At 37.2% G+C, this 22,313-nt stretch overlaps 1 protein-coding gene across 2 annotated transcripts; it reads left to right on the forward strand.

The window, feature by feature from the left end:
• Positions 1 to 1,932: 1,932 nt before the first annotated feature.
• On the forward strand, positions 1,933 to 20,902 carry LOC18444161 (Transcription factor TFIIE, alpha subunit). 2 transcript variants are annotated; one of them, XM_006854339.4, is made up of 10 exons: positions 1,933 to 2,451; positions 2,850 to 2,972; positions 8,494 to 8,614; positions 10,001 to 10,126; positions 14,952 to 15,061; positions 15,241 to 15,424; positions 19,289 to 19,492; positions 19,616 to 19,852; positions 20,041 to 20,245; positions 20,535 to 20,902. In XM_006854339.4, exons 1-10 carry the CDS (start codon positions 2,426 to 2,428, stop codon positions 20,633 to 20,635), a joined length of 1,437 nt encoding a protein of 478 aa, XP_006854401.1. In that variant the 5' UTR covers positions 1,933 to 2,425; the 3' UTR covers positions 20,636 to 20,902. The 2 variants fall into 2 exon arrangements, with proteins under 2 accessions (XP_006854401.1, XP_020529234.1); XM_020673575.2 differs by having other exon boundaries at positions 1,975 to 2,451; positions 2,850 to 3,073.
• Positions 20,903 to 22,313: the final 1,411 nt, after the last annotated feature.

Genomic DNA, 22,313 nt, shown 5'->3' on the forward strand with positions numbered 1-22,313 from the left:
ATATAACCCATTGTAGTACGCATAGAGATCAAAAGTACAAAAGTAAACAGATTTTCAAATTTTTTATCGTTCTTTCAAATGTTCGTTAGATTTTAGCTTTCTTATTTTTCACCTAGAATTCCTTACCTGTTTGGGCACACGGAATGTGGGGCTTGGATATTACTGAAATCCACAGTTTGGCTTGCTCAATAGCTAGGATATTAAAATGGGTGCGGTTTAAATAGAGCCGACGCTGTAAACAATCAAAAGTAAAACATACCTTCATATAGTATTGCGAAATGTGGTTTTAATATTGAAAATCTTTGTGACAGCTGTAAAATATATTTTCATCTCTAATTATAAAATTTCAAGATTAAAAGATAGTGTAGATCGAGCAAATCTATGAAAGCATGAAAATTTTGAAAATTGATGGTCCAAAAAATGCATTACAAGATACACTATTTTCAAAACTTGAAATCCATATTTTTTTCTCATGTCCATGCATCATGATGTCGAGATGATCAATTTGAGTATATTTGGGCACCAAAACTACATCTTCTAGTGAAATTTTTGAGGTGCGCTCTAATTTGATTGTTTAGAGCCTCGGCTCTATATAATTTTTTTTCTATTAAAATTGCTTAGAAATTAAATCTTGAAAAATGACCTAACTTTTTCACAATTTCATTTCCACACCAAAACCTATTTTTCTGAATTTCAAGAGCCTATGGATGCTTCGGCCTTTTGACCCGAAGCTTAGGGCACGTTTGGTAGGTTTGAAAATATTTTCATGTGAAAATTAGGCATGTTTAGTACATGACAAATACGAAAAACCAAATAAATTTTAGAGAGAGAAAGTATATGACAATTTTTAAATATTGAAACTATATCAAAATTTATAGAGAGAGAAATTATCACAAATTTTAAATTTAAAGAGAAAGTATATTACAATATTACAGAGAGAAACATTATTAAATTTTAGAAAGAGAAGTACCTGAAAATTATCTATCTCAATTTTTTTAGAGAGATGAAATATCTCAAATTTTAAGTTTTAGAGAAAGAAAAAATATTAAAATTTAGAAAAAGTTTATATAGAGCCAAGGCTCTAAACAATCAAATTTGAGCCTACGTCAAAAATTTCACTAGAAGAGTTTGTTTTGATGCCAAAATATCTTCAAATTAATCATCTCGAAATCGAGATGCATAGACATGAGAAAAAAATGGATTTCAAGTTTTGAAAATAGTGTATTTTGTAACATATTTTTGAACCGTCAGTTTTCAACATTTTCATAGATCTATCGTTCTACACTATTTTTTAAGCTTTAAACTTTATAAATAAAAATAAAAATATATTTTAAGGCTATCACAAAGATTTATAGTATTGAAACCATATTTTTTGATGCTATTTGAAAGTAGGCTCTAATTTGGTTATTTAGACCCTAGGTTAGAGCCCTTAAAATTTTAGAGAGAGAAAGTCTATGAAATTTTTCAAACGGATGAACTTTTTCAAATGGTTAAAGAGATAAACGATCTCAAATTTAAAGATTTAGAGAGTGCATCTTAAATAGATAAACTATCTCAAATTTAAAGATTGAGATAAACTATCTCAAATTTAAATATAATTTAAACTATCTCAAATTTAAAGATAATTTAAAGAGATAAACTATCTCAAATTTAAAGAGATAAACTATCTTTTCTCCATCTTAAAGAAATAAATTATTTCAAATTTAGAGATAGTTTAAAGAGATAAACTATCTCAAATTTAAAGATTGGGAGAAGATATATAAAATTTTAAGGTGATAAAAAACTCACGATGTGAAACACCTATGAAACTATAATTAAGTAAAAAAAAATACTCTAATTTTAGAGAAAATACCTGATAATTGAGTAAATAAATAGTTCGCTCATGAAGCGCTTTCTCGAATAGTAATTACTAATTACGATTAAGGAAGTCTCCAAATCGATGTGCCATCTCCAAGAAACCAATAAACATAAAGAAGGTGAAAATAAGAGAGGGAGAGAAAGAGAGAGAGAGAGGAGAAAACCTGGAGGTGGGAGATAAACAGGAGAGATATGGAGGTCGCACGAGATTAGGGCAAAGAGGAGCGAGAAGAAGACAAAGAAGGGGAGGGAGAATTAGAGATAGAAGAGAGCTTTAGGGCAAAATGTTGCAACTGTGAATGGAGAGAGAAAGTTGAAGAAGGGAATAGAGCTCTGAGGAAGAAGCACCCACAAACACTCTCTCTCTACCTCCTGTCGCATTCCAAGCTAAACCTAATAGAACTCCAAGAATAATTGGCATTTCCCACCTATCTAAGTTATTCGAAAGCATTGATCAGTGCTTTTATAGTCCCTCTCCTTGATTATGAGAGTTCCATCACTATCAGTGTTCTAACTCTCTCTCTTTCTCTTCACATGATCCAGAACCCTAATTTATCCTGACTGCATCATGAGCGGTGCTGATTCCTTTAAAAGGTACACGCAGCACTACTCTTGTAATCTATTAATAACCAGTTCATGTTCCATGGATACTGATTCATTCAATATCATTTCATCCATTTCGTTTCATGTTTTATTTCGTAAGTTTCCACCATGAGGTTTTCTTGAACCAAAATCTTCTCTTTTTTGATGGAAATTGACTGTTATGTCTCTGAGTCAAACATATTTCTCAAAAAAAATAAAAATTGGCTGTTTATGTCTCCTGGGGCGGCTTCCATAAAACATAGGTTTTGGGAATTGGTAGTTTTTCTGTTGGGACATGGGAAATACTTAATATAATTGATTTCATTGGTATACTTTGTACATGTATATTTTCTTTGAATTGGATCAGCAACGAATAATAATCACACACATAATGTTGTCTTTTGTGATAGGCTGGTGAAGCTCGCAGCTCGAGCTTTTTATGATGACATTAGTACTAAGGGTGATAACCAGCCAAAGACCGGCAGAAGTGACAATAGAGGCATGGCTGTTGTTGTTCTTGATGCTTTGACCAGGTTCCATGCCTTTGTCTTCTCCGCAATGGTGTTCATTTTCACATATCCATATGTTGAGTGGATTTCAGAATTGCGTGATATATAATTTTGGGTCCATTTATGTAAGTGAGTCTTGTGTTGCGAAATTTTGATCAGTAGATTCCCACCATCCTAAACATGAAAGACCATCATATGAAAATAAAAAAGATACTCTTGAAGTAACAGTGATTTTTTTAAAATTTTTTAACGTTCATATCTGTATTGCTTTGTTAGTCAATTTTTTTTGTTGTCCAGTTATTTACCTGAAGTTTGGTGGTGTGGTTAGTTATTCTTGTTCCTTTACTGCCTTTGTAATTTGAACAATCTACAAAGCTTCCTGATTCAATTTCTTCTAAGTGAACCAATGAAGTACCACTTCTTCGGGATTTTTTTTTTGGTTTTGCAAGAGTTAAAAAGGTATGTATTTGGAATTTGGGACTCAATTCAGTGTAGGAGCTGGCACCCTTAATTAAATGAGCTTTCATTAGATGTGGGAATGACTCTTAGGTAGCAACATATAGAATGACCTGTTGCATAACTAAACGCTCAGAAGAACCATTAGGCATCACATCATTTTAAGCATTTTGAGTTCTCAATTGTCAAGCCTGCTACATATTGGCTGTAGACATCTGCCTTAGGGGTATCAGTCAAGAATCACAAGCCATGATCCATGTGAATTGTGAAGCGTGAATACTACTCATGAACTCTCCACATAAGTGAAATTTGGAATATTTTCTGGCTATGGGGATACTTTGTAGACCTTGGGTACATTGCAACACTAATAACAAAATGTTGCGAATCTGGAATGATCTCAGTTGTGGATCATACAGGTATATTCCGACTTATTTTATGAACCGATCATTGAATGATTATTTTGATCTTTTATCTAATCTAAAAAATTCTAATCTAATCTATATTAATCTAATATATATTAGTAGTCTATTAGATATTTATTTAGATTCAATTTGTAGATTGGGTCAGGTTGGAGTTTTAGGTCAGACTCGTGCATGATATATATTTCTTTATTTTGACTTTGACTTCGTCAATTTACTTGATTGGGTATACCAAAGGTGTATCAATAACTCTTTGATCTTGACATAAGTCCCTCCTTACAACTCATGAATTAAGAATTCTCACAAGGACAGGGTCTACTCGACATGGATTAAGCGTGAATGAAACCTTTCGCAAAAATCTTTCACAAAATTCTCAACTAATACTAATATAAACTGTCAACTAATTAAAATAAGGTCCTACCGCCCCAGGTGGTGAAGAGCGGACATCGAGGTGCCAAACCTTCCCGTCGATGTCAACTCATGGGGAAGATCAGCCTATTGTCCCTAGAATAACTTTTATCCGTTGAGTGACGGCCGTTTCACTTGGCACCATCGGATCACTAAGGCCAACTTTCATCGCTGCTCGACGTGTGAGCACCACTCTAGGCTAGCCCTAGCTTCTTGCAAAAAACGGATGCCCTAACGCGCTGCGCTAGCTGTTGCTTCGTGCTTTCGAGCTGTAGTTTACTGGCTTTGACATTGTGCTAACAACTGAACTCGCTGGGGCTGCTTTGCGCCTCCACTGGTCCAGTCTCGTCTCAGGCGTTGAGTCTAGAATCCTTCTGGCTCCTTCCAGTATCACAGTAGGAATATGTTTCTTCTTGCCCTTCCTTAGCTTTTTTTTATGAACCGATCATTGAATTCTACATAGCTCATATGAGATTTATTTGCGAGAGAGTGAATGGCTGAACCATATGATGTTTAGTTCACTTGTGGTTCTACAGACCACTCATCTGAACCAGAAATCTAGCTTTGGGGTGGATGGAAAGTTTGAAAGCCTAGTTTAGCGTAATTTGAGACCTTCCCAAGAAACCTAGGATCTTTTATAGCACCATTTCTAAATCTTTGGAAATCAGAATAATTATCAAAATTAGTAGTCAAGGGTTACACAAGACCTTGTTATTTAATTCTAAGAATAAAAGAATCTTATTCCATCTGAAGCATGCAATGCTTAAAATGAGAAAAAGAAAATATTACTGAAAAAATCCTTCATTGGGATTGGGCATTGTTCAAAAATTTAGGTGGCCAGGCAGCCAAAATGCCTAGGTGGGGCCTAGGCAGGGCCCTGGGCATCATTACTCCTAGGCGCTCGCTTAGGAAGCCAAGGCGCCGCCTAGGCGGTCGCCTCAAGGCAGGTGCCTTGGAACAACTGGGCCGAGGACGGTAAATGTCCTCGGACATGGGCATAAAAATATTGCCCCCCTCGCCCCCCCCCAAAAAGGGGGGAAAAGGGTTCTGGGGGGACAATTTAGCCCCCCAAAATGCGTAAGCCCCTATAATAAATTTATTAAGGGGGCTTATGGGTTTTGGGATTATATCACTTATTTTTGGCTGCTTTAATGGAAACTAATGGTTAATTGGGAGCAATTAATGGTTAATTTGAGGATTGAGTTGTGATTTCTGTTGATTATTTCAGATAGATGGCTTCGGCTTCTTTTATTCTTTTAATGTGATTTTGTAATGATTATGGATGATAAAAAAAGACAATATGTGGTACCAAATGTGCAAGAGACCTCACAAATTAGGGTTGGTTGCATGTTTTGGTTAGATGCGAGATTAATTATAAGAAAATTAAGAAATTTGGCTGAACCCCACAAACAATTATAAGAAATTTGACTACAGATCAGTGCAATATATGGTTTTATATTACGCAACAAAGAATTTGTGTGAGAAAGTAAAAAAAATATTGTGTATAGTTTGTCATGTATGTATTTGAAGTTATTGGGATATTGTTGTTTGAAATAAAGGACTATAGCGTGAAAAAAAAATGTCTGTGTTGCAATAAATAGACTATAGCCAAAGTGTAACAGATGCCTACACTTCCCCCTGGTAAAGGTGTTTCTGGGCGCCTGCCTAGGCGACCAGGACTCCAAACTGCTTAGGCAAGCACCTCCACCTTTTTGAAAATTGGGATTGGGTGCTGTATAAGTTCCATGATAAAAAGGCTAGAATTCCCTTGTTGGTTGATCTCTAGATGATAATTATCATCCATTACCTTGTCTGATTTCCTTCTTGTTGATTAAATTTTATAAAGTTGGCAAGTTTTGGTTGGTGCATTGATTGTTCATGTGGCAATTGATAATAGAAATGTTTTTTCTGTTGGTTGGTGCATTGATTGTCCATGTGGCAATTGACAATCAAAATGTTTTTTCTGTTTTTCCTTTCTCTGCTTTTTTGTATGATATAGACAGGTATTGAGTTCTTTAGGTGGCACATAAGTAGATATAGGTCAAGAATATAACTGTTGGTGGATGGTTAATCCATTGAGGTACTTTATAAGAGGAGTGAAACTTGTTTATGTACAATTAAATCCATGTTATGTGTGATTAGACCCATCTTAGTGTTGGATAAGGGTTCTCTGTAAGGCTTCTGCTTGAGTTTTTGGCTTGTGGGATTTGTGTTGAAGGGGCCCTGAGACCCTCATTCTACTTCATTGATTATGGCCTAGTGGCTTTAATTGTTTCATGCTCATGAAGTTAGCAAAAGTGGGGTTTGTTTCAAACAGGGCCTTAGTCTCCTTCGTTGAACAACTCAACCTATCACCAATAACCCTGCCAACCCCCAAAGCTTTTCGAGGTTTTCCTTATTTCAGCTCGAGGAAACAAATATGGGAGTTTTGTTCCTTATCAGGAAGAAAAATATTGGAGTTTTATATCCGCATATTGTTGTGAGCGCCCTTAGCCAATATTTAGTAGTTTCTAGTCCTTGTCTTCTTTCAATTCTCTGCTGTACAAGTCGCCATTGGTAAACTTTGAATTCAATGGTGATAAAGGAAAAACCTGGCTGGAAACTGAAATTCAGAACAAAGTGGCTTATTTTACTTATAAATGTTGTACTCATCTACCAAGCAAACAAAATAGATTGTGCTCATTTTATATCAGATAGAAAAGGTTCATTGTACCTATCGAATGGTGAAATGCTCATTTTCCTTGGTAGTGGGGTGATATATTGCTGTTCAAGCTTGAAGAGCAAAAGAATGCAGTTTAGCAATGGACTAAATGGCAAAGCATAACAGTGGCTACAGTAGCGGATGGTTTCAGGCAACAAACTACATGGTCTCCTTCTCTTAAGATGAGCCTTAAGAGAGAAAGGGTTCAGAGCCTTCAAAAACCTGCAAATAGAGGTATAGAACTTCTACTCCATGGCGATGGTCTCGTTCCCTGAAAGGCTAGATCGATTTACAGAACTTTAAACCTGGTGCATGGAACAAAACCCAGTAGTTCACAGCATGTGGTCCATTTGGACCCTTCCAAGACACATGTTTGTGCAGATGACAGTGTGAGGGTCTTGACCGTGGACTGTTTGGCAAAAGGAAGTTTGCCCATCGAGAATATATGTTTTAGTTGTATAAGGAGGGCAAATGAACTGTTAGGCACCTGTTTTTGCAATTTTACACATATATGGTCTTTTGTCCTTGACATATTTGGAATAACATGGGTGCTGCCGATCTCTGTGGAAGCCCTACTAAAGTGCTTAGGGAGGATAATAATTGTTTTCATGGGAATAAAGTGAACTGTACGAAGCAGCATATCAGGACCACAATGGTCTCATGGGATAGGATAAGGAGGAGAAAATTCTGGATATAATATCACAGATATTGAAACAGTGGCAGGAAATTGCTAGTTAAAAAAATGTGAAAGAAAGGAGCTTGATAGCACGGTGAAGTTGAACTTTGACGGGAGGAATCCAGGTCTGGCTGGATTGGGGCTGGTAAGGAACAGGAAGATCTGAATGTTAAGGGACTCTTCACTGCTGTTGGCTCAACCAAGGCAAAAGATAGGTCCCTGCATGTGGTTTGCGGCCCATGAATGCAAGACTGGATAAGATGATCATTGAAGAAGATTCCAGCTGTGTTATTACTTGGGTCAGTAGCAAGGAGGAGTGCCCCTGGCGGCTACATAATGTGCTCGAAGAAATTTGGGGTCACCTTGTGAAATTATGGGTGACAAGCAGCCATTCTAGGAGAGTGTATAATGAGAAAGTTGATAGACTAGCTAGAGAAGAGTGCCAATATCTACTTTTTATGTGGCTTTGTTTTGAAGTCTAGTTGTGGAGTTTGCTGTATATAGGCTCAATTTTTTTAATAGAGACACACTTTTTAGAGGTGTGAGAGAGAATACAAACTTGTGCATCAATCTTGATTAAGGAAATTTTGATGAGAAAATAATATGCTTATTAAATTCCTTTGATGTCTGAGAGAGGGATGCTGGTCTGAAATTTAGCAGAAGTTAGCTCATATTTTTTTGCATGGATATGTATGCTAATGACCTAAGCGAATTCCTTTAATTTCACTACTGTTGATAGCTAATAAAAATATTGATGGTTGCTTTGTCTGTAATAGCATATTATAGCTTCTTCATATTACGGGCATTAAAGTGAAAATGGATGTCATATGAAGCATTGTTTTAAGCTTTTCACTCGGGTAGCAATAAACTCTTTCATGTTTTCAGGCGCCAATGGGTCAAAGAAGAAGACTTAGCAAAGGATCTGAAGCTGCACTCAAAACAACTTCGTCGTACTTTACGGTTTTTTGAGGAAGAGAAGTTAGTCATGAGGGATCATCGTAGAGAGGTCATGGCTTTTCTGGGTTAATATTGTATTCGGTAGTCCAAAATATCTGTTTCTAACGATGTTTTGCCATATTATTTAGTTCACTGAAAACTGTTGCCCCCTCCCCCCTCCCCCAACTCCCTCTTCCTTCCCTCTTCTTCCTTCCATTTCTTTTGATGAATAGTTCACAGCACCTGTTGCATACATACTTGATGTTTTCAGTACTATATACCTGCTATTACGATTCTGTTTCAAGTTTGGTTTGTTGGAATTTTTTTCTGCGTGATGTCAAATAAGCCGATCTGAAACTATAAAGCTATCAAGTCTGAAGAAATAATAAAGAAGTGCCACATTTTTTTTAATATCTTTCATCTTGAAAACTCATATTGTATCTGAGTCTCACTGGAGATGTTATGCTTCAGCGATATAAAACCCAAATGAACATTAATGCTAAAGAGAAAGATCTTTGTAAGTGCATAACAGGATCTACCACATCATATCTGTCGTTGGAATCCATTTTTAAGGCTCAAACAAAATTGAAGAGGTTGTTTGCTTCCAGTTAAATGACAAACTGACGTTCTGGGTTTTCCACTGATATCATTTATTAATTTATAAGTACTAATTCATTAATTGCCCTTAGTTTTGATTTAGTTTGAACCATCTTTCCATGTTGATTTAGTTGGGTGGGGGAGAGGGATTCAATTTTCCCAGTTAGATAACAGCTGGGCATGTTTTGCCACGTGTGCTATTCCGTATATTAATGTTAGGTCTAATGAGTCCTACCTTCTATCACATAAAGTATATCAAAATATTATCTCAAGTACAGCTCTTTTGTTCTCTCACTTATTTGTTTACCATTTTTTATTGGAAAAAGTTTATATAAGGTTGCTACCTTGAAATGTGGAATTAAAGATGCACCTCAAAAATCCATCATAAAAGGTTGTTTGGATGTTGGAAAACCCTCTAATTGATCATCTCGACATCGAGATGTATGAAAATGAAAAGAAAAAAAGATTTTGAGTCTGCGTAATAGTGTACCTTGAAACACATTATCTGGACTGTCCATTTTGAAGATTTTCATGTGTTTATAGATATACTTGATTTGAACCATTTTTAGAATTTAAAATTTTATAATTAGATATGAAAATAGATTCTCAAGCTATCCTAAGAAGAATCTTTGATATCAAAATTACATTTATGATAAAATTTAGAGGTGTGCGTTAATTGGATTGTTTAATGTTGCAACCTTATGCAAATTACATCCTTTTTTATTTGATGCGTATTTTCACCGTAAAAATATTGGGCCATGTTACCTTTCATGAATGTAATGGTTAGTAGGAGATTCTAATGTTGATATTGACTCCTTTTTGAAGTATTTACATGGTTCTGTTGATGATTATTTTTCAGACAGCAAAAGGTGCAAAAGTTTACAATGCCGCGCTTGCTGCTACAGGTGATGGCCAGCTAAATGGGAACAGCGAAGAAAAGATGAAGATGCATACCCACTCATACTGCTGTTTAGACTATGCTCAGGTTTGCTGATTGCTTTTTTTTTGTCTTCTGATAGAAGGTTTGCTTCTGATAACATTTTTGAAGTTGTGTTATGGCTTTCCCTTTTTTTTTTCCTTCCCGGTTTTGCTAATTGTGCTATCTTTTGGTTAGTTACAGTGTTATCTTTCTTGCTAATTATGTCATTCCTATGCTAAATATTTCTTTGTAACTAATCAGCGACATGTAAATCAATTCTTCATTCTTCCCAATGAACTATGAAGTTTTGTCTGGGCTATTTCTCTGTTAACCTTTCTGGCTTAGTTGGAAAATTTTCTCATTTTGCTACGAAGGGAGCCATATATCTTAGAGAATCCAATATTGCATACAAAGAGCTTAAAAGCATGATAGGCTTGTGCAATCCATAAGTGTGTATACAAAGTAAGAAACAAGTAACCTATGGGTTAGAAAAAATCTAAATTTTTAATGGGTGTTTAATTCATGTCGTGTGTATCTTGAATGATATTGTGTATGTACATCCCTTGTGAAATGTCATTCATATTATTGTTAGAATACATGGAAGCATTATTATGTGATTATTGTAGAAGAGAATTATTATATTGTTATGAGTATTATGATCTTTCTTTTTGATAAGCAAGTACCAAACGATTTTTATAATTTAAGTTCTAATTATTGTTATCCACGATGCTTGATCTGCACTGTTTGTTCTTATGTATCATAATCTTTGTTTCATCCATTACTTTTTTCCTAATATTGCAGGAGAAAAGCTGTACCCAAAAAAAAATAATAAAAAAATGCAGCAGAGACTGCAGAAAAGCATGTGATAGATCTGGAAAGCAAGCGTTCTGTCATTCTTTTGTTTTCGATCAAAGTAAGGGAACATACATAGTAAGACATACAAGGTAGCACACATGAGGAGACTAGGATGCTCAGGGATCATTTGAAGAAGTTGTAACCAGGGCAAGGTCAAGGACCAAAAAAGATACACCTTTGTCGCCTATGGTGTTAGCTGTAAGTTAACTCTGAAGTATGGAGAAAAGCTAATGGGAATGAACACATATAGCTTAAATACCTTTGCCAAAAAAAGGCAAGGCACCTCAGAGGGGGTATCTCACATTGAGCCCATCTAGTGACGTTACATTAAGATATAGATTGAGGACAAGAGTGGCCTTACTTAAACTTGGGTAAGTGTCCTAGTGTCCACCTAGGTGGAATCTGCAAATTTGCTTTTGGCCTGAAACTCTTAATACTTGTTAATTCCTAAGGATTTAGTTTGGGTTGGGAGTTTTTAGGGAGAATGAGAGCCAAAACTAAATATTAAAGGCACACTAGGAAGCACAAGATGGTCTCGCTTTCTTTGAAATGTTAAACGCCCCCGATTCGGTAAGGTTCCAAGATGCAATCGGCATCGGAAGGTATACTTCCAGGATACAGCCAGGTTAGTGTACTTCCAGGATACAACCAGGTCAGTATATTACTTATGAGTTGCACTCTCACTGGCTCATCCAAAACTACATCACGATACTGATATGTCTTCCAATCGGTAATAATATTATTAAACATCGATTAGAAATTAAAACACATATATCTTCTTCTCACACCATATAACTAATAGATGACTATAACATTAGTTGTTACCTGAGAGATTATGAGGCCCTCATATTCACCATGGCTGCATATTATAGAGCTTATATGTAAGCTTGGTCCTTGTAGAATGAGAGATGCTACACAACTTTAGAGAGAGAAAACTCTTTTATAACAATCATACTAATGGTTCTAAAATGATGAGGAACGTTGAGTGTAGAGAGGTGAAGAAAAATAAGATAAATGAGAAATTAAAAGAGCGAAAAAAAAAGTGCCCCATAGCGACTACGGGATCATTTCCTCACAAGGAGGACCACAATATCAAATATATAAAATATTTACCAAAAAATTCCTAAAGTGCCCAATTTATAAACTACAAGGCGGCATCAGCTTCGAATCTCAGTGTTTCATAAAGCATGGTGGTCTCATGAAGTTTCTCCTCCATAGTTGGGTTGAAGCCTATGGTAGTCACAAAGCTGTAGGCCTCTTTTGCTATGAGCTGCTCAGCTTCCTTTTTGGTAAATACTTATTTACAATCTTTCATTTGATGGTACAAGCTGAGGTATGGAAATACATCAAATATGATTAGTCATACTCTTCCCCTACTCAATCTCTCTTTCTACACTCCTCTCTCTAACCCTTCAATAGCATAACTGTACCCCCACTCTTGCTCTCTCCACTCCCTTCTCTCTCCACAGTGTCTGTGAGAGGCCAATGCTTTAGTAGGATGTCCTACTTTACCAAAAAGGAAGAAGAGCAGTCCAAGGAAAAATAGGCCTACAACTTTGTGACTACCATAGGCTTCGACTCGACTACAAAGGAGAAGCTTTTGAGAGACCACCATATTGAGATTAGAAAATGATGCCGCCCTGTAGTTTATGAATTAGGCGCTTTATGAATTTTTTATTAAATATGTTATATATTTGATATTGTTGTCCTCCTTTTGAAGAAATGGCCCCGTGGTCGCTATGGGGCACCTTTTTTTTTTCTCTTTTAATTTCTCATTATCTTATTTTCCTTTACCTCTTTAACCTCAAAGTTCCTCATCATTTTAGAGGCAAGTAGTATCTTGGGAGATTATCCTGGGAGTGTACTCGCCAGTATTGAGGTTATATATAAACTCTATGACATTCAGCCATGGTGAATATGAGGGCCTCATATAATCTCTCAGGTAATAGCTAATGTTTCAGTTATCTGTTTGTTTTATGGTGTGATGTGAGAAGGAGATATCTCAGTTTTAGTTTCTAATCGATGTTTAATATTATTATTATCTATTGGAAAATATATCTGTATATAGTGTTGCGGTTTTGGATGAGTTATTGAGAGGCAACCCAGTAATTGACCTGGTTGTATCCTGGGAGTGTACTCGCCAGTACCGATTGTACCTTAGAGCCATACTAAGTCAGGCGCTTCAAAAAAACGAGACCATCTTGAGCCTCCAAGTGTTCCTTTAATATTTAGTTTTGACTTTCATTCTCCCAAAAAACTCCCAACCCGGACCAAATCCTTTGAGGTTAACGGGTATTAAGAGTTTCATTCAAATCTAATCAAGGGCAGACTTAATTATATATCAAAGGAGTTTAGGAACACACAATAAAACCAACAATTTTGAAGTGTGAATGATTTGTATCACAAGATGGCTGCTGGAAACTTGATATAAGTTATGACCCAAGATTTTGTAAGATTGGAGCGTTTAGATGGTGTAAACTTTAGAAGGTGGCGGTTCAAGGTCTAATTCTTGCTAATGACCCTGAGAGTAGATTATGTTTTAGAGAAAGCATGTCCCTCTGTTCTAGCACCTGCTGAGACTAAGGATGTTCAAAGCCATGAACCACCAATTGGCCAGACATGAAAAATACAATCTTTCTACTTAACTGAAGAAACACAACAATGCGAAGAAATGACTATATATGTAAAGGGCATATCCTGAATGCTTTAAGTGATCCTTTGTCTGATCTCTACTTTGAATGGCAATTGCAAATGACCTATGGGAAGAGCTCTAGAGGCAAAATATAAAGAGTGGTCCGAAAAGACTAGAGTAATATTGTCTGGTCTATCATGAACTATATAATTATACCATGATCCCATGACCACTCAAACACAACACTTCAAAAAATAAGAGTTGTTCTGAAACATTTTTTAATAGCTGACATAAAAGTCCCCTAGTCACTCTACAATTGTGTCCTCATAACATAATATCCATATGTTGGGTATTTAGATTCGATTCTGGTAGAAATTTGTCCTGGCAAGCTAGCTGAGTGCCTGGATCTTGGGCAGAATGAGGGTCTTTTAAACAAATCATGCAGGGGATGGACTATTATGTGCTCTCAATAATGCTCTGTAGCGAGAAAGATCCCAACCTGCCTATTTCCAAAGTCATTGTCTCGATGAGTGGGAATAAATAGCCTATTGCTCATAAGCTATTATTATCATTGGATTTTGATCAGCAAGGTGCTCATACTTTTGTTGATCAGCTAAATTAGTTGATCTTTCATATGACTGGGTAATCGAGGATCACAAACAAAACAACACAAGAATGTCCCTAAGCAGTCTATTACTGGGCTAAAGAGATGGGAAGTGAGACAGAACCATGCCATCATGTTGGAAAATACTGCTTAAGACTTTGCTCATGTCCCTGCAAACCCCTGACAACCCTCTGCTAAAGGAAGCGATGAATGTCGTAGCAGACCCACTCCAGAATCCAACTCCAGCTCCACAAATCTCTACTGTACACTTACTCACTAAAGCGAAGCTATATTTCCTCACCCACCTGATGCCCAATAGCTTGAGTTTCTTGGGCCTACAATCTGTAGAACCATATGAGTTTCACAACCTTACCATATCTCATGCACAGGGTGTATTGGATTTGCTATAACTTCTCATAGTTGCCTTTCGGTTTAAGCCGACCACCAACAATTTTATCTCCATTTCTATGCACCAAAGCTTAGGAATTTCATATGCTTTACCTGCCTTGGGAAATTCTGTGGAGCACAAGAAGGAACATTTTTCATGATAGGATAATTTTTTTTTGATATTTCTTAATATTTATTGCATTTAAGTATAATTTATTACTTGGAGAGAACTTAAGGGAAACATAGAAGGAAGAAAATCTTGCAATATTGATGAAATTATATGTTATATTAGGTAGAGCGATATGTTCTGAAGTGCATTAAAAGAGGACTGTGATATTTATTACTGTTTCCTGACAGATGTGAGCTGTATACGTACTTCCATGAAAAGCATTAATTAAAGAAATGTGTTGCAGATATATGACATTGTGAGGTACAGAATTCATCGCATGAAAAAAAAGCTTAAAGATGATATGGAGGACAAGAATACCATCCAGAAATATGAATGTCCTAATTGTAAGCGAAAGTAAGTGGTCACCTGTATTGGTGCTTTTGTACTTACTGTCCCAAGTATTTCTTTTGGTAATTGTGGCTTTTCTAATTACTAATGGATAGAATTTTTATCTTTTTAACAAAAGATCTGTTGATTATAAAATTGGGCTTTTGTTTTAGAGGTGACAACAAATTATTTGTTCATATGTTCAGGTATTCAGCTTTGGATGCACTGCAGTTGATAAGCATGCACGACGAAAGTTTCCATTGTGAAAATTGCAATGCTGAACTTGTCGCTGAGAGCGACAAGAAAGCTGCTGAGGAAATGGGTGATGGAGATGACAATGCAAGGCGGAGGATGCGGGAAAAATTGAGGGATCAACTTCAAAGAATTGAGGTTTCCATGTGAACCATTACTGCCTTTCTTATTGCACACTCATGCATGTATATTAAATGTGTTCTAATTATTAAATCAAATGTTTTGTCAAATATTAAGTTAAATATTTAAGGAATATGTAAATAGTAAAAAAATAAAATCATCATCATCATCCAAGCCTTACCCCAATGATTTGGGGTCGGCTGTCATGACAAGATTTGGAATGTTTTATGCTGGCTGCCTACCTGACGCAAACCTCCTTCTTTACACGAGCCTGAGACAGTTAAAGGGAAAGTTTAAGGTCCTCGCCCCCATTAGACCAATGGCCAATTTTGTCTATGATTTTCAAAATGTTAGCTGGAGGGTGAGAAAGAGAGCTAGGAGTAACGTCACCTAGAATGAGAATGCTCTAACAGTATCATAGAACACTAAAAATAAAAAATGCCAAGCAGCCCCAGGAAGTTTATGATTCATAAGTGTAGCTATCAAGCAGGCATTTATTTGCAAGCACCAAGTGATTTACGAAAGCTTTAAATACTTAAGATTGATAACAATTAAAAACTAGTGGAAATATGAAACACAATAATTTTGGTTATTTTTTGATGGTTAATATTTTATAACTGTATTACCACTATAAAGGGCATGATTCATTTGAAATTGTTTACTGTCATTTTTGTATTTCATTATTAGTAAGATGATTATCAAGTTTCTAATTATGCAGAAAGAAACTTAAGAAAATAATGTTCAAATCTCATGAGCTAGAAGTAAAATATATTTGCAACAATGTTGGCAACACCCAAATCATATGCAAATGCAAGGTCTGATATATAGGATGAGAAAGTAAACAATAATTTGTAATAAAAGACTAACAAGCTAACAATGTCTAGCTCACAAAAAATAGAGAACCAACAATGTCCAACAACAAATGACAAGACCACAAGTACAACAAATTTCTTTTTATGGCTAGACCAAAACTACAATATTGATCATTTGTTTTTTAATATGTTAAAGACTGTATTAAGTAAAAAGGATGTACACATTACAGAGAATTGGCTACCCACAGGTTGGGAGCTCTATGCAAAAACCACCTAGATAGTGGTAATCGACAAAAAAATGCTATGCAAGCATAGTAGACAAAAAAACCAGGGGACTTGCGAAACAACGAGTGAACTATTCTTTGGCCTGGGCAGTGCCTTGTTGGCTAGATCGTTGGCTGCTTGGTTGGCCTTGTGCCAAATATGCACCCATGGGATTTTTATATGCCTGCAAATGTCGAAAATCTCGTCAAAAACCGAAATGAGTCGCTATGGGGGTGGGGCCTCTCCTGAGGCCTACTAAGAGATGATGTTGTTGGAGTCTCCTTCCACGATGAGGGAGGAACTCCAGGAAGAGTTGGAAGTGTTTGAGACCTTCCAATAGGGCGAGAGCTTTCACAGTGGTGGAGTCAACCCGACCAATGGGAGTGGTGAAGGAGAAGAGGGTGACATCTTTGTGGTTCTTGAAAATTCCTCTGATGCCTGCTGTGCCTGGGTTGTTGAGGGAAGAACTGTCAAAATTGAGTTTTGTCAGGGGGACGCCAGAGGGAGGCACATGGAATGCAATGAGGCCTGAAGAGAAGGATGGTCTGCCAGTTAAGGAGGAAGTCTGAGGCTGTTAGAAGCTTGAATCAGCTGTGGTTGGTAGCCCATAATATCACTGTGGACCTGATGGAATCCCACAAGGCTCGGGTTGTGTGGATTGACCCTGGAAGATCCTTTGGTTGTGTTCCTTCCTAAAGGTCCAAAGCGTCGCAACAATGGAGACTTTCCACAGCGTGGTGCCTGATTTGGGCCACGGGAGGAACTGCATCTGTTGAAAAAGGTGGGGTACAGACATAGGGGTTACCCAGGTCCAATTGAACAGGTGGAAGAGGTTTCCCTACAATTGTCGAGTGAAGCTGTAGTGGATGAAAAGGTGCGAGTTGGTTTCCTCATCATTCCTGCACTTGACGCAGCTATTGCGGATGATCATACCTCTTCGTTGGAGTTGGTTGACAGTTAGGGCTCCTTTCGACAAGGCTATCCATGCGAAGACTTGGATTTTGCAAGAAATAAAAGTTAACCAGGCCTTAGCAACAATGGGCTGAGGCAGAGGAGGGGATGACCTACGAGAGTCTAGCTTTTGGTGGAAAGAGGCCATCGCGAAAACTCTAGTACGGGACGGTGTCAACAGATGACCCTCCTGGGTAGCAAGGCTCCACCACGACTTTCGAAGCAGAGCTAGGTTGTTCGTTCGGATATAACGAATCCCCAAACCGCCGAGGGCCTTGGGTTTGCAAACTGTGTGCCAAGAAATGAGGTGGTATTTGCGGGATTCCCTGGAGCCTGACCTGAGGAAGATGCACATCAGTTGTTCAAGGCGATTTGCAACGGAGGCATAAAATATCCATCCTCCTTATCCTTATGATCTCCCCCATAAGTATTGTCCATCCCGCCTCACCTTAGAAACAAATTTGTTTTTTGGACTATTAGAAACAAAAATTAGTCAAACTGGTCTAACCAGCCAGTCACACCAGTTGAATGTATATCTCTAATTTTGCCCTATTTTTCATTATTTTACCTCATTCTTTAAACCTATCCAATTGGCTGGACCACAGGTTGAGCAGTTCAAACCATACTAGACCCCTTATCAATTTGGCCTCTGCTTCATTCCAGAAACACCGGTTGAAGACTAACCGAGGGAAAATTAAACTGTCCCGGAGCTTTGGCCTCTGTTTGGATAGAGACACCAATAGGATCCGATAAAGCTACACAAGCCATCATAATCTAATGGATGGTGTGGAGGATTCCTCCAACCCCTGTGGGTCATGGATGTCTAAACGAGTTCCATCCCAACTGAATTTTGAAGTGATTACATGAGGGAGGATCCCCAATAGGACACCAGGATAGAAACACAACTGTTAGGGGCTCTAACTGTGCAATTGTGAACCAAACCAATCCTAAAAAGGCATCGAACTCTGATACCTTTGAACTCCAAATAGTTGAGAACTCAACATATCAGTACATTTTGGATTATCCAATTCTTGGTCAAATGGAAAAAACGAGGGCCTTTTTTTCGTGATGGTGATTATTTAGTTAATTACTGATGGAGAGCAAATGAAATATAAACAACAAAAAGCAACGGTTGATGAGAAATCAGCTCAACATAAAAGAGAGAGCTCAACTGCCTTTGAAGATTGTGTTGTTCCTCTCTCTATATTCCATAGGAGGCTAGAAGAGGGAATATCTCTAATACTATAAGCAAACAATGAGAAAGGGAAGTACCTATATACATAGTTATATTTGCATTAGGAAATCAGGGCACTGGTACATTAAAGAGCTCTCCTGGAACTACAAACAAAGGCTACATTGTGATCAAGATTGGATGCAGAAATAACTGTTGCAAATTCTTTTATTTCGAGGTTGGCTTTACAAAGTGAATTTCTTTTAAAAAGATGGCTTTACACAATGAATATATATGATTGGGGCTTAAACTGAATTATACAACATTAAGATATGACAAATGTCAAAAGAACAAAACATAATAGGAAAACTGTGCGTAGCCTGCCTTGGTATGGTATTTATGGTACACAACCTGACATCCACTGCCCATTCTTTACAATAGATGCTGGAGAGCTGTACCTCTTTCAATCTTTGCCATCTGCTTTTGAGTACGGATGGAGAATAGCCTTGGCCATGTACCATATACCATGCTCAGTCTTTGTATGGCATTTCTTCTGCAACATAATAAGTGAATGTGGATATTATGAATATTTTAGTATCCTCAGAATTAGAATGCTGAAAGAACCTTGCTCTATTGAATGTCAGCTTTTTGATAGCTACATTCTTTATATGATTTTGAATACAGGTTGAGCTGAAGCCATTGATGGATCAGTTGGCAAGAGTGAAAGACCTGCCTGCTCCTGAATTTGGAACTCTTCAAGCTTGGGAAGCAAGGGCTATTGCAGCAGGTCGTGCGGCTAATGGTGATTCGGCTCTTAATGACTCATCAAGAGCTGCTCAAGGGCAGGGATATGGTGGAACTCCAATGCCGTTTCTTGGGGAAACCAGGGTAAATGCCATTCTTTGTTGTAGTGTGAGAAACATATTGTCGTGGCATTGCTTTTGTCAATTCTTCTTTGAGGCCTCTCTCTGTCTCTCTCTCCCAGTGATTAAGTGCGGGAAAATTTTGCAGGTTGAGGTTGCTTTATCTGGTGTAGAAGAAAAGGAAGAGGATTTAAAGCCTGATTATGCGGCCACTGTGCGCAAGGTTCTTCCTCCTTGGATGATAAAGCAAGGAATGAACCTCACAAATGAGCAGCGGGGGGAAGTCAAGCAAGAAATAAAAACAGAGAACGCTTCAATTGCTCATCCATTGGAAGAGAAAAAGCCAAAAGAGGGGGAGAAACAAAACGCTCAGACAAATATACAGGTCAGAGAGAAATTTCAATTTTACATAATTTATGAGATTGAAGTTTTGGGTCTATGGTGTGTGTGAGTGTGAGTGTGTGTGTGTGAGAGAGAGAGAGAGAGATTTTATTGGTAGTGTATGGAATATCGAAAAAGTAGCAAGCAGGTCTGAAGAGGAGTAAATGGTGATTATGCTAGATTGAATTGCAGGAAGAGTATCTTAAGGCATATTATGCCGCGATCTTAAAAAGGCAGCAAGAGGAGCAAGCTGCTGCTGCTTACAGTGTGGCCTCCACTTCCAATGTCATGAATGGTGTTTCTGAAACACAGACTGAGCGCCGGGTTGGCATGAAGGTGAAACGGGAGTACAATGAAGATGAAGATGATGTAGAATGGGAAGATGCTACACCTTCAGGTACAAAACTCAGCACAACCCTACCTTCAATCTATTTTTTTCATTCTCAGGAAGTTTGGTGCTGTAAATGTGTGTATGCATGTTCATCACGCATTTGAAAGAGAGAGAGAGAGAGAGAGAGATCTGATGGGGACAATACCCTTTAACCTTACAAATTTATCCCATTCCCTCCGCTCCATCTCGTGATGGAAATAATGGAATTCACTTACACTTGCAGCCCCTCAATACTGATTAATTACTGGAATAGTGATAATGCCTAATGAAACCATTTTCCTGAAATGTGTTACAGGGGTTTCCTCTGTAGCTCCCAAAATAAATGATCTAAATGAGGAAGCCGATGCACCCAAGGAGGAGGATGATGAAGATGAGATAGACTGGGAGGAGGGCTAATAGACACACACACATACCCTTTTGGTTTGTGTGCTTGCTGAGATGAGTTTTTAAGTTTGTGTTTAAGAGGAATTATAACGGAAAAGAGCTCTCTTTTCCCTGTTGTCAATATAAAGGCACACACACATACCCATTTGGTTTGTGTACTTGCTGAGATGAGTTTTTAAGTTTGTGTTTTAGAGGAATTATAACGGAAAAGAGCTCTTTTTTCCCTGTTGTCAATGTAATTTGCCTAGTCATTAAATATATAGTGTCCTATTTATGACATCGAGGCCGTGTTGAAGTTCCTAAGAGTACTGTGTGTGTGTGCACGTGTGGAAGTTTCTATGAGTACTCTCTCTCCCATCTTTTCTTGTCCAGGAGCCTTTTTTATTGCAAAACCATGGTTCGAAAGGGCTAATTTGTATTATGTGTTTTTTGTCTTTCCAGATCTCTCCTATCCTTATTGGTTCCATTGTACAATAGATAATGAGAACCATGGAATTGACAACATAAATATGAAACCATGTAGGAATTGGCATGATCTATGCCATTAACATAAGGCGTGTATTATGGATAGTTGCATGTCAAATTATCAACTCCAAAGAATGATTCATTCTCCAAATTGTAAAGTTTTCACATCTTACAGTCCAATATTTTCTGTTCACTGTGGTGTGTTTGTACAGTGTTCATTGCTACTTCGATCCAAATCCTATAGATGCCATGATGACATCTTTCCCTCTCTTTCTCTAGAGCTAGATATGCATTACAAATGTGCTTAGCACTCGTGCAATGCGCCGTGCGTGTCTGATAGAGACAGACCATTTTGGTAATGTGTTCAAACTACTTAGTTAGAAGGGTGAAATCTCTATAATGCCTCGGCTTTATGAAAACAAAATAAATCCTCATCTTAAATCCTTGTCCGGGAAGCACTTTTAGCATCATAAATCTCCATGACGGTTCTAAAATTAATTTCCAACACTGACAATAAAATTTGAAACTAAAACAATGTTCAGATCTTATTCATCTATGAACACTTATTTTTAGGGCGAAATGAACGGTCTAGATAATTTGTTACAATATACGTTACTTTTAGAGCTTGCAATCCTAATTTTTCTTCACAACTATAATGTCCAAGCCAAGATGATTGATGTAAAGACTTTCCAACACTTGAATTGCAATTTACGATGAATTATGAGGTGAGACTTTCTTAATTTGATAGGGTTACAACCCTATCAAACATTTTCCTTTTTGAAAATATGAAAATACTAGGACAAAAAGTTAAAATAAGGCTTACGCCTTACAAAAATAAAAAAGAAGTAAGGGAAGGTATAGAATGAGACCATTTACCTTTAGTACAATGTGAGATATTAATCTTAACTATTGGATGTGAAATTGGGTGGCTACAATTATTCCATTGGCCAAGCTCAAACTTCAAAAGAAATTTTTTTGAACTTTGTGACACATCCAAGCTATCAAACTTCACATTCGATAATTGTAAGTAATTGGAACTACTTGTATCAAAGGTAAATGGCCTTTTTGTGTACAATCCCAAAAAGTAAAGCCTAAACTAAAAACTTACCAAAAATTATAATTTTGGAGTCAGAAGACCTTTAAATCGATCATCTCGACCTTGACCGCTATGATTGTTAAAAAAAAAAAAAAGAATTTCATGCCCTGGAAATAGAGTATATTTTAA

The sequence above is a fragment of the Amborella trichopoda genome, chromosome 7 (genome assembly GCF_054954075.1).
Source record: "Amborella trichopoda isolate Santa Cruz 75 chromosome 7, AtrichopodaSantaCruz75HAP2 v2.0, whole genome shotgun sequence".
Classification (NCBI taxonomy): Eukaryota; Viridiplantae; Streptophyta; class Magnoliopsida; order Amborellales; family Amborellaceae; genus Amborella; species Amborella trichopoda.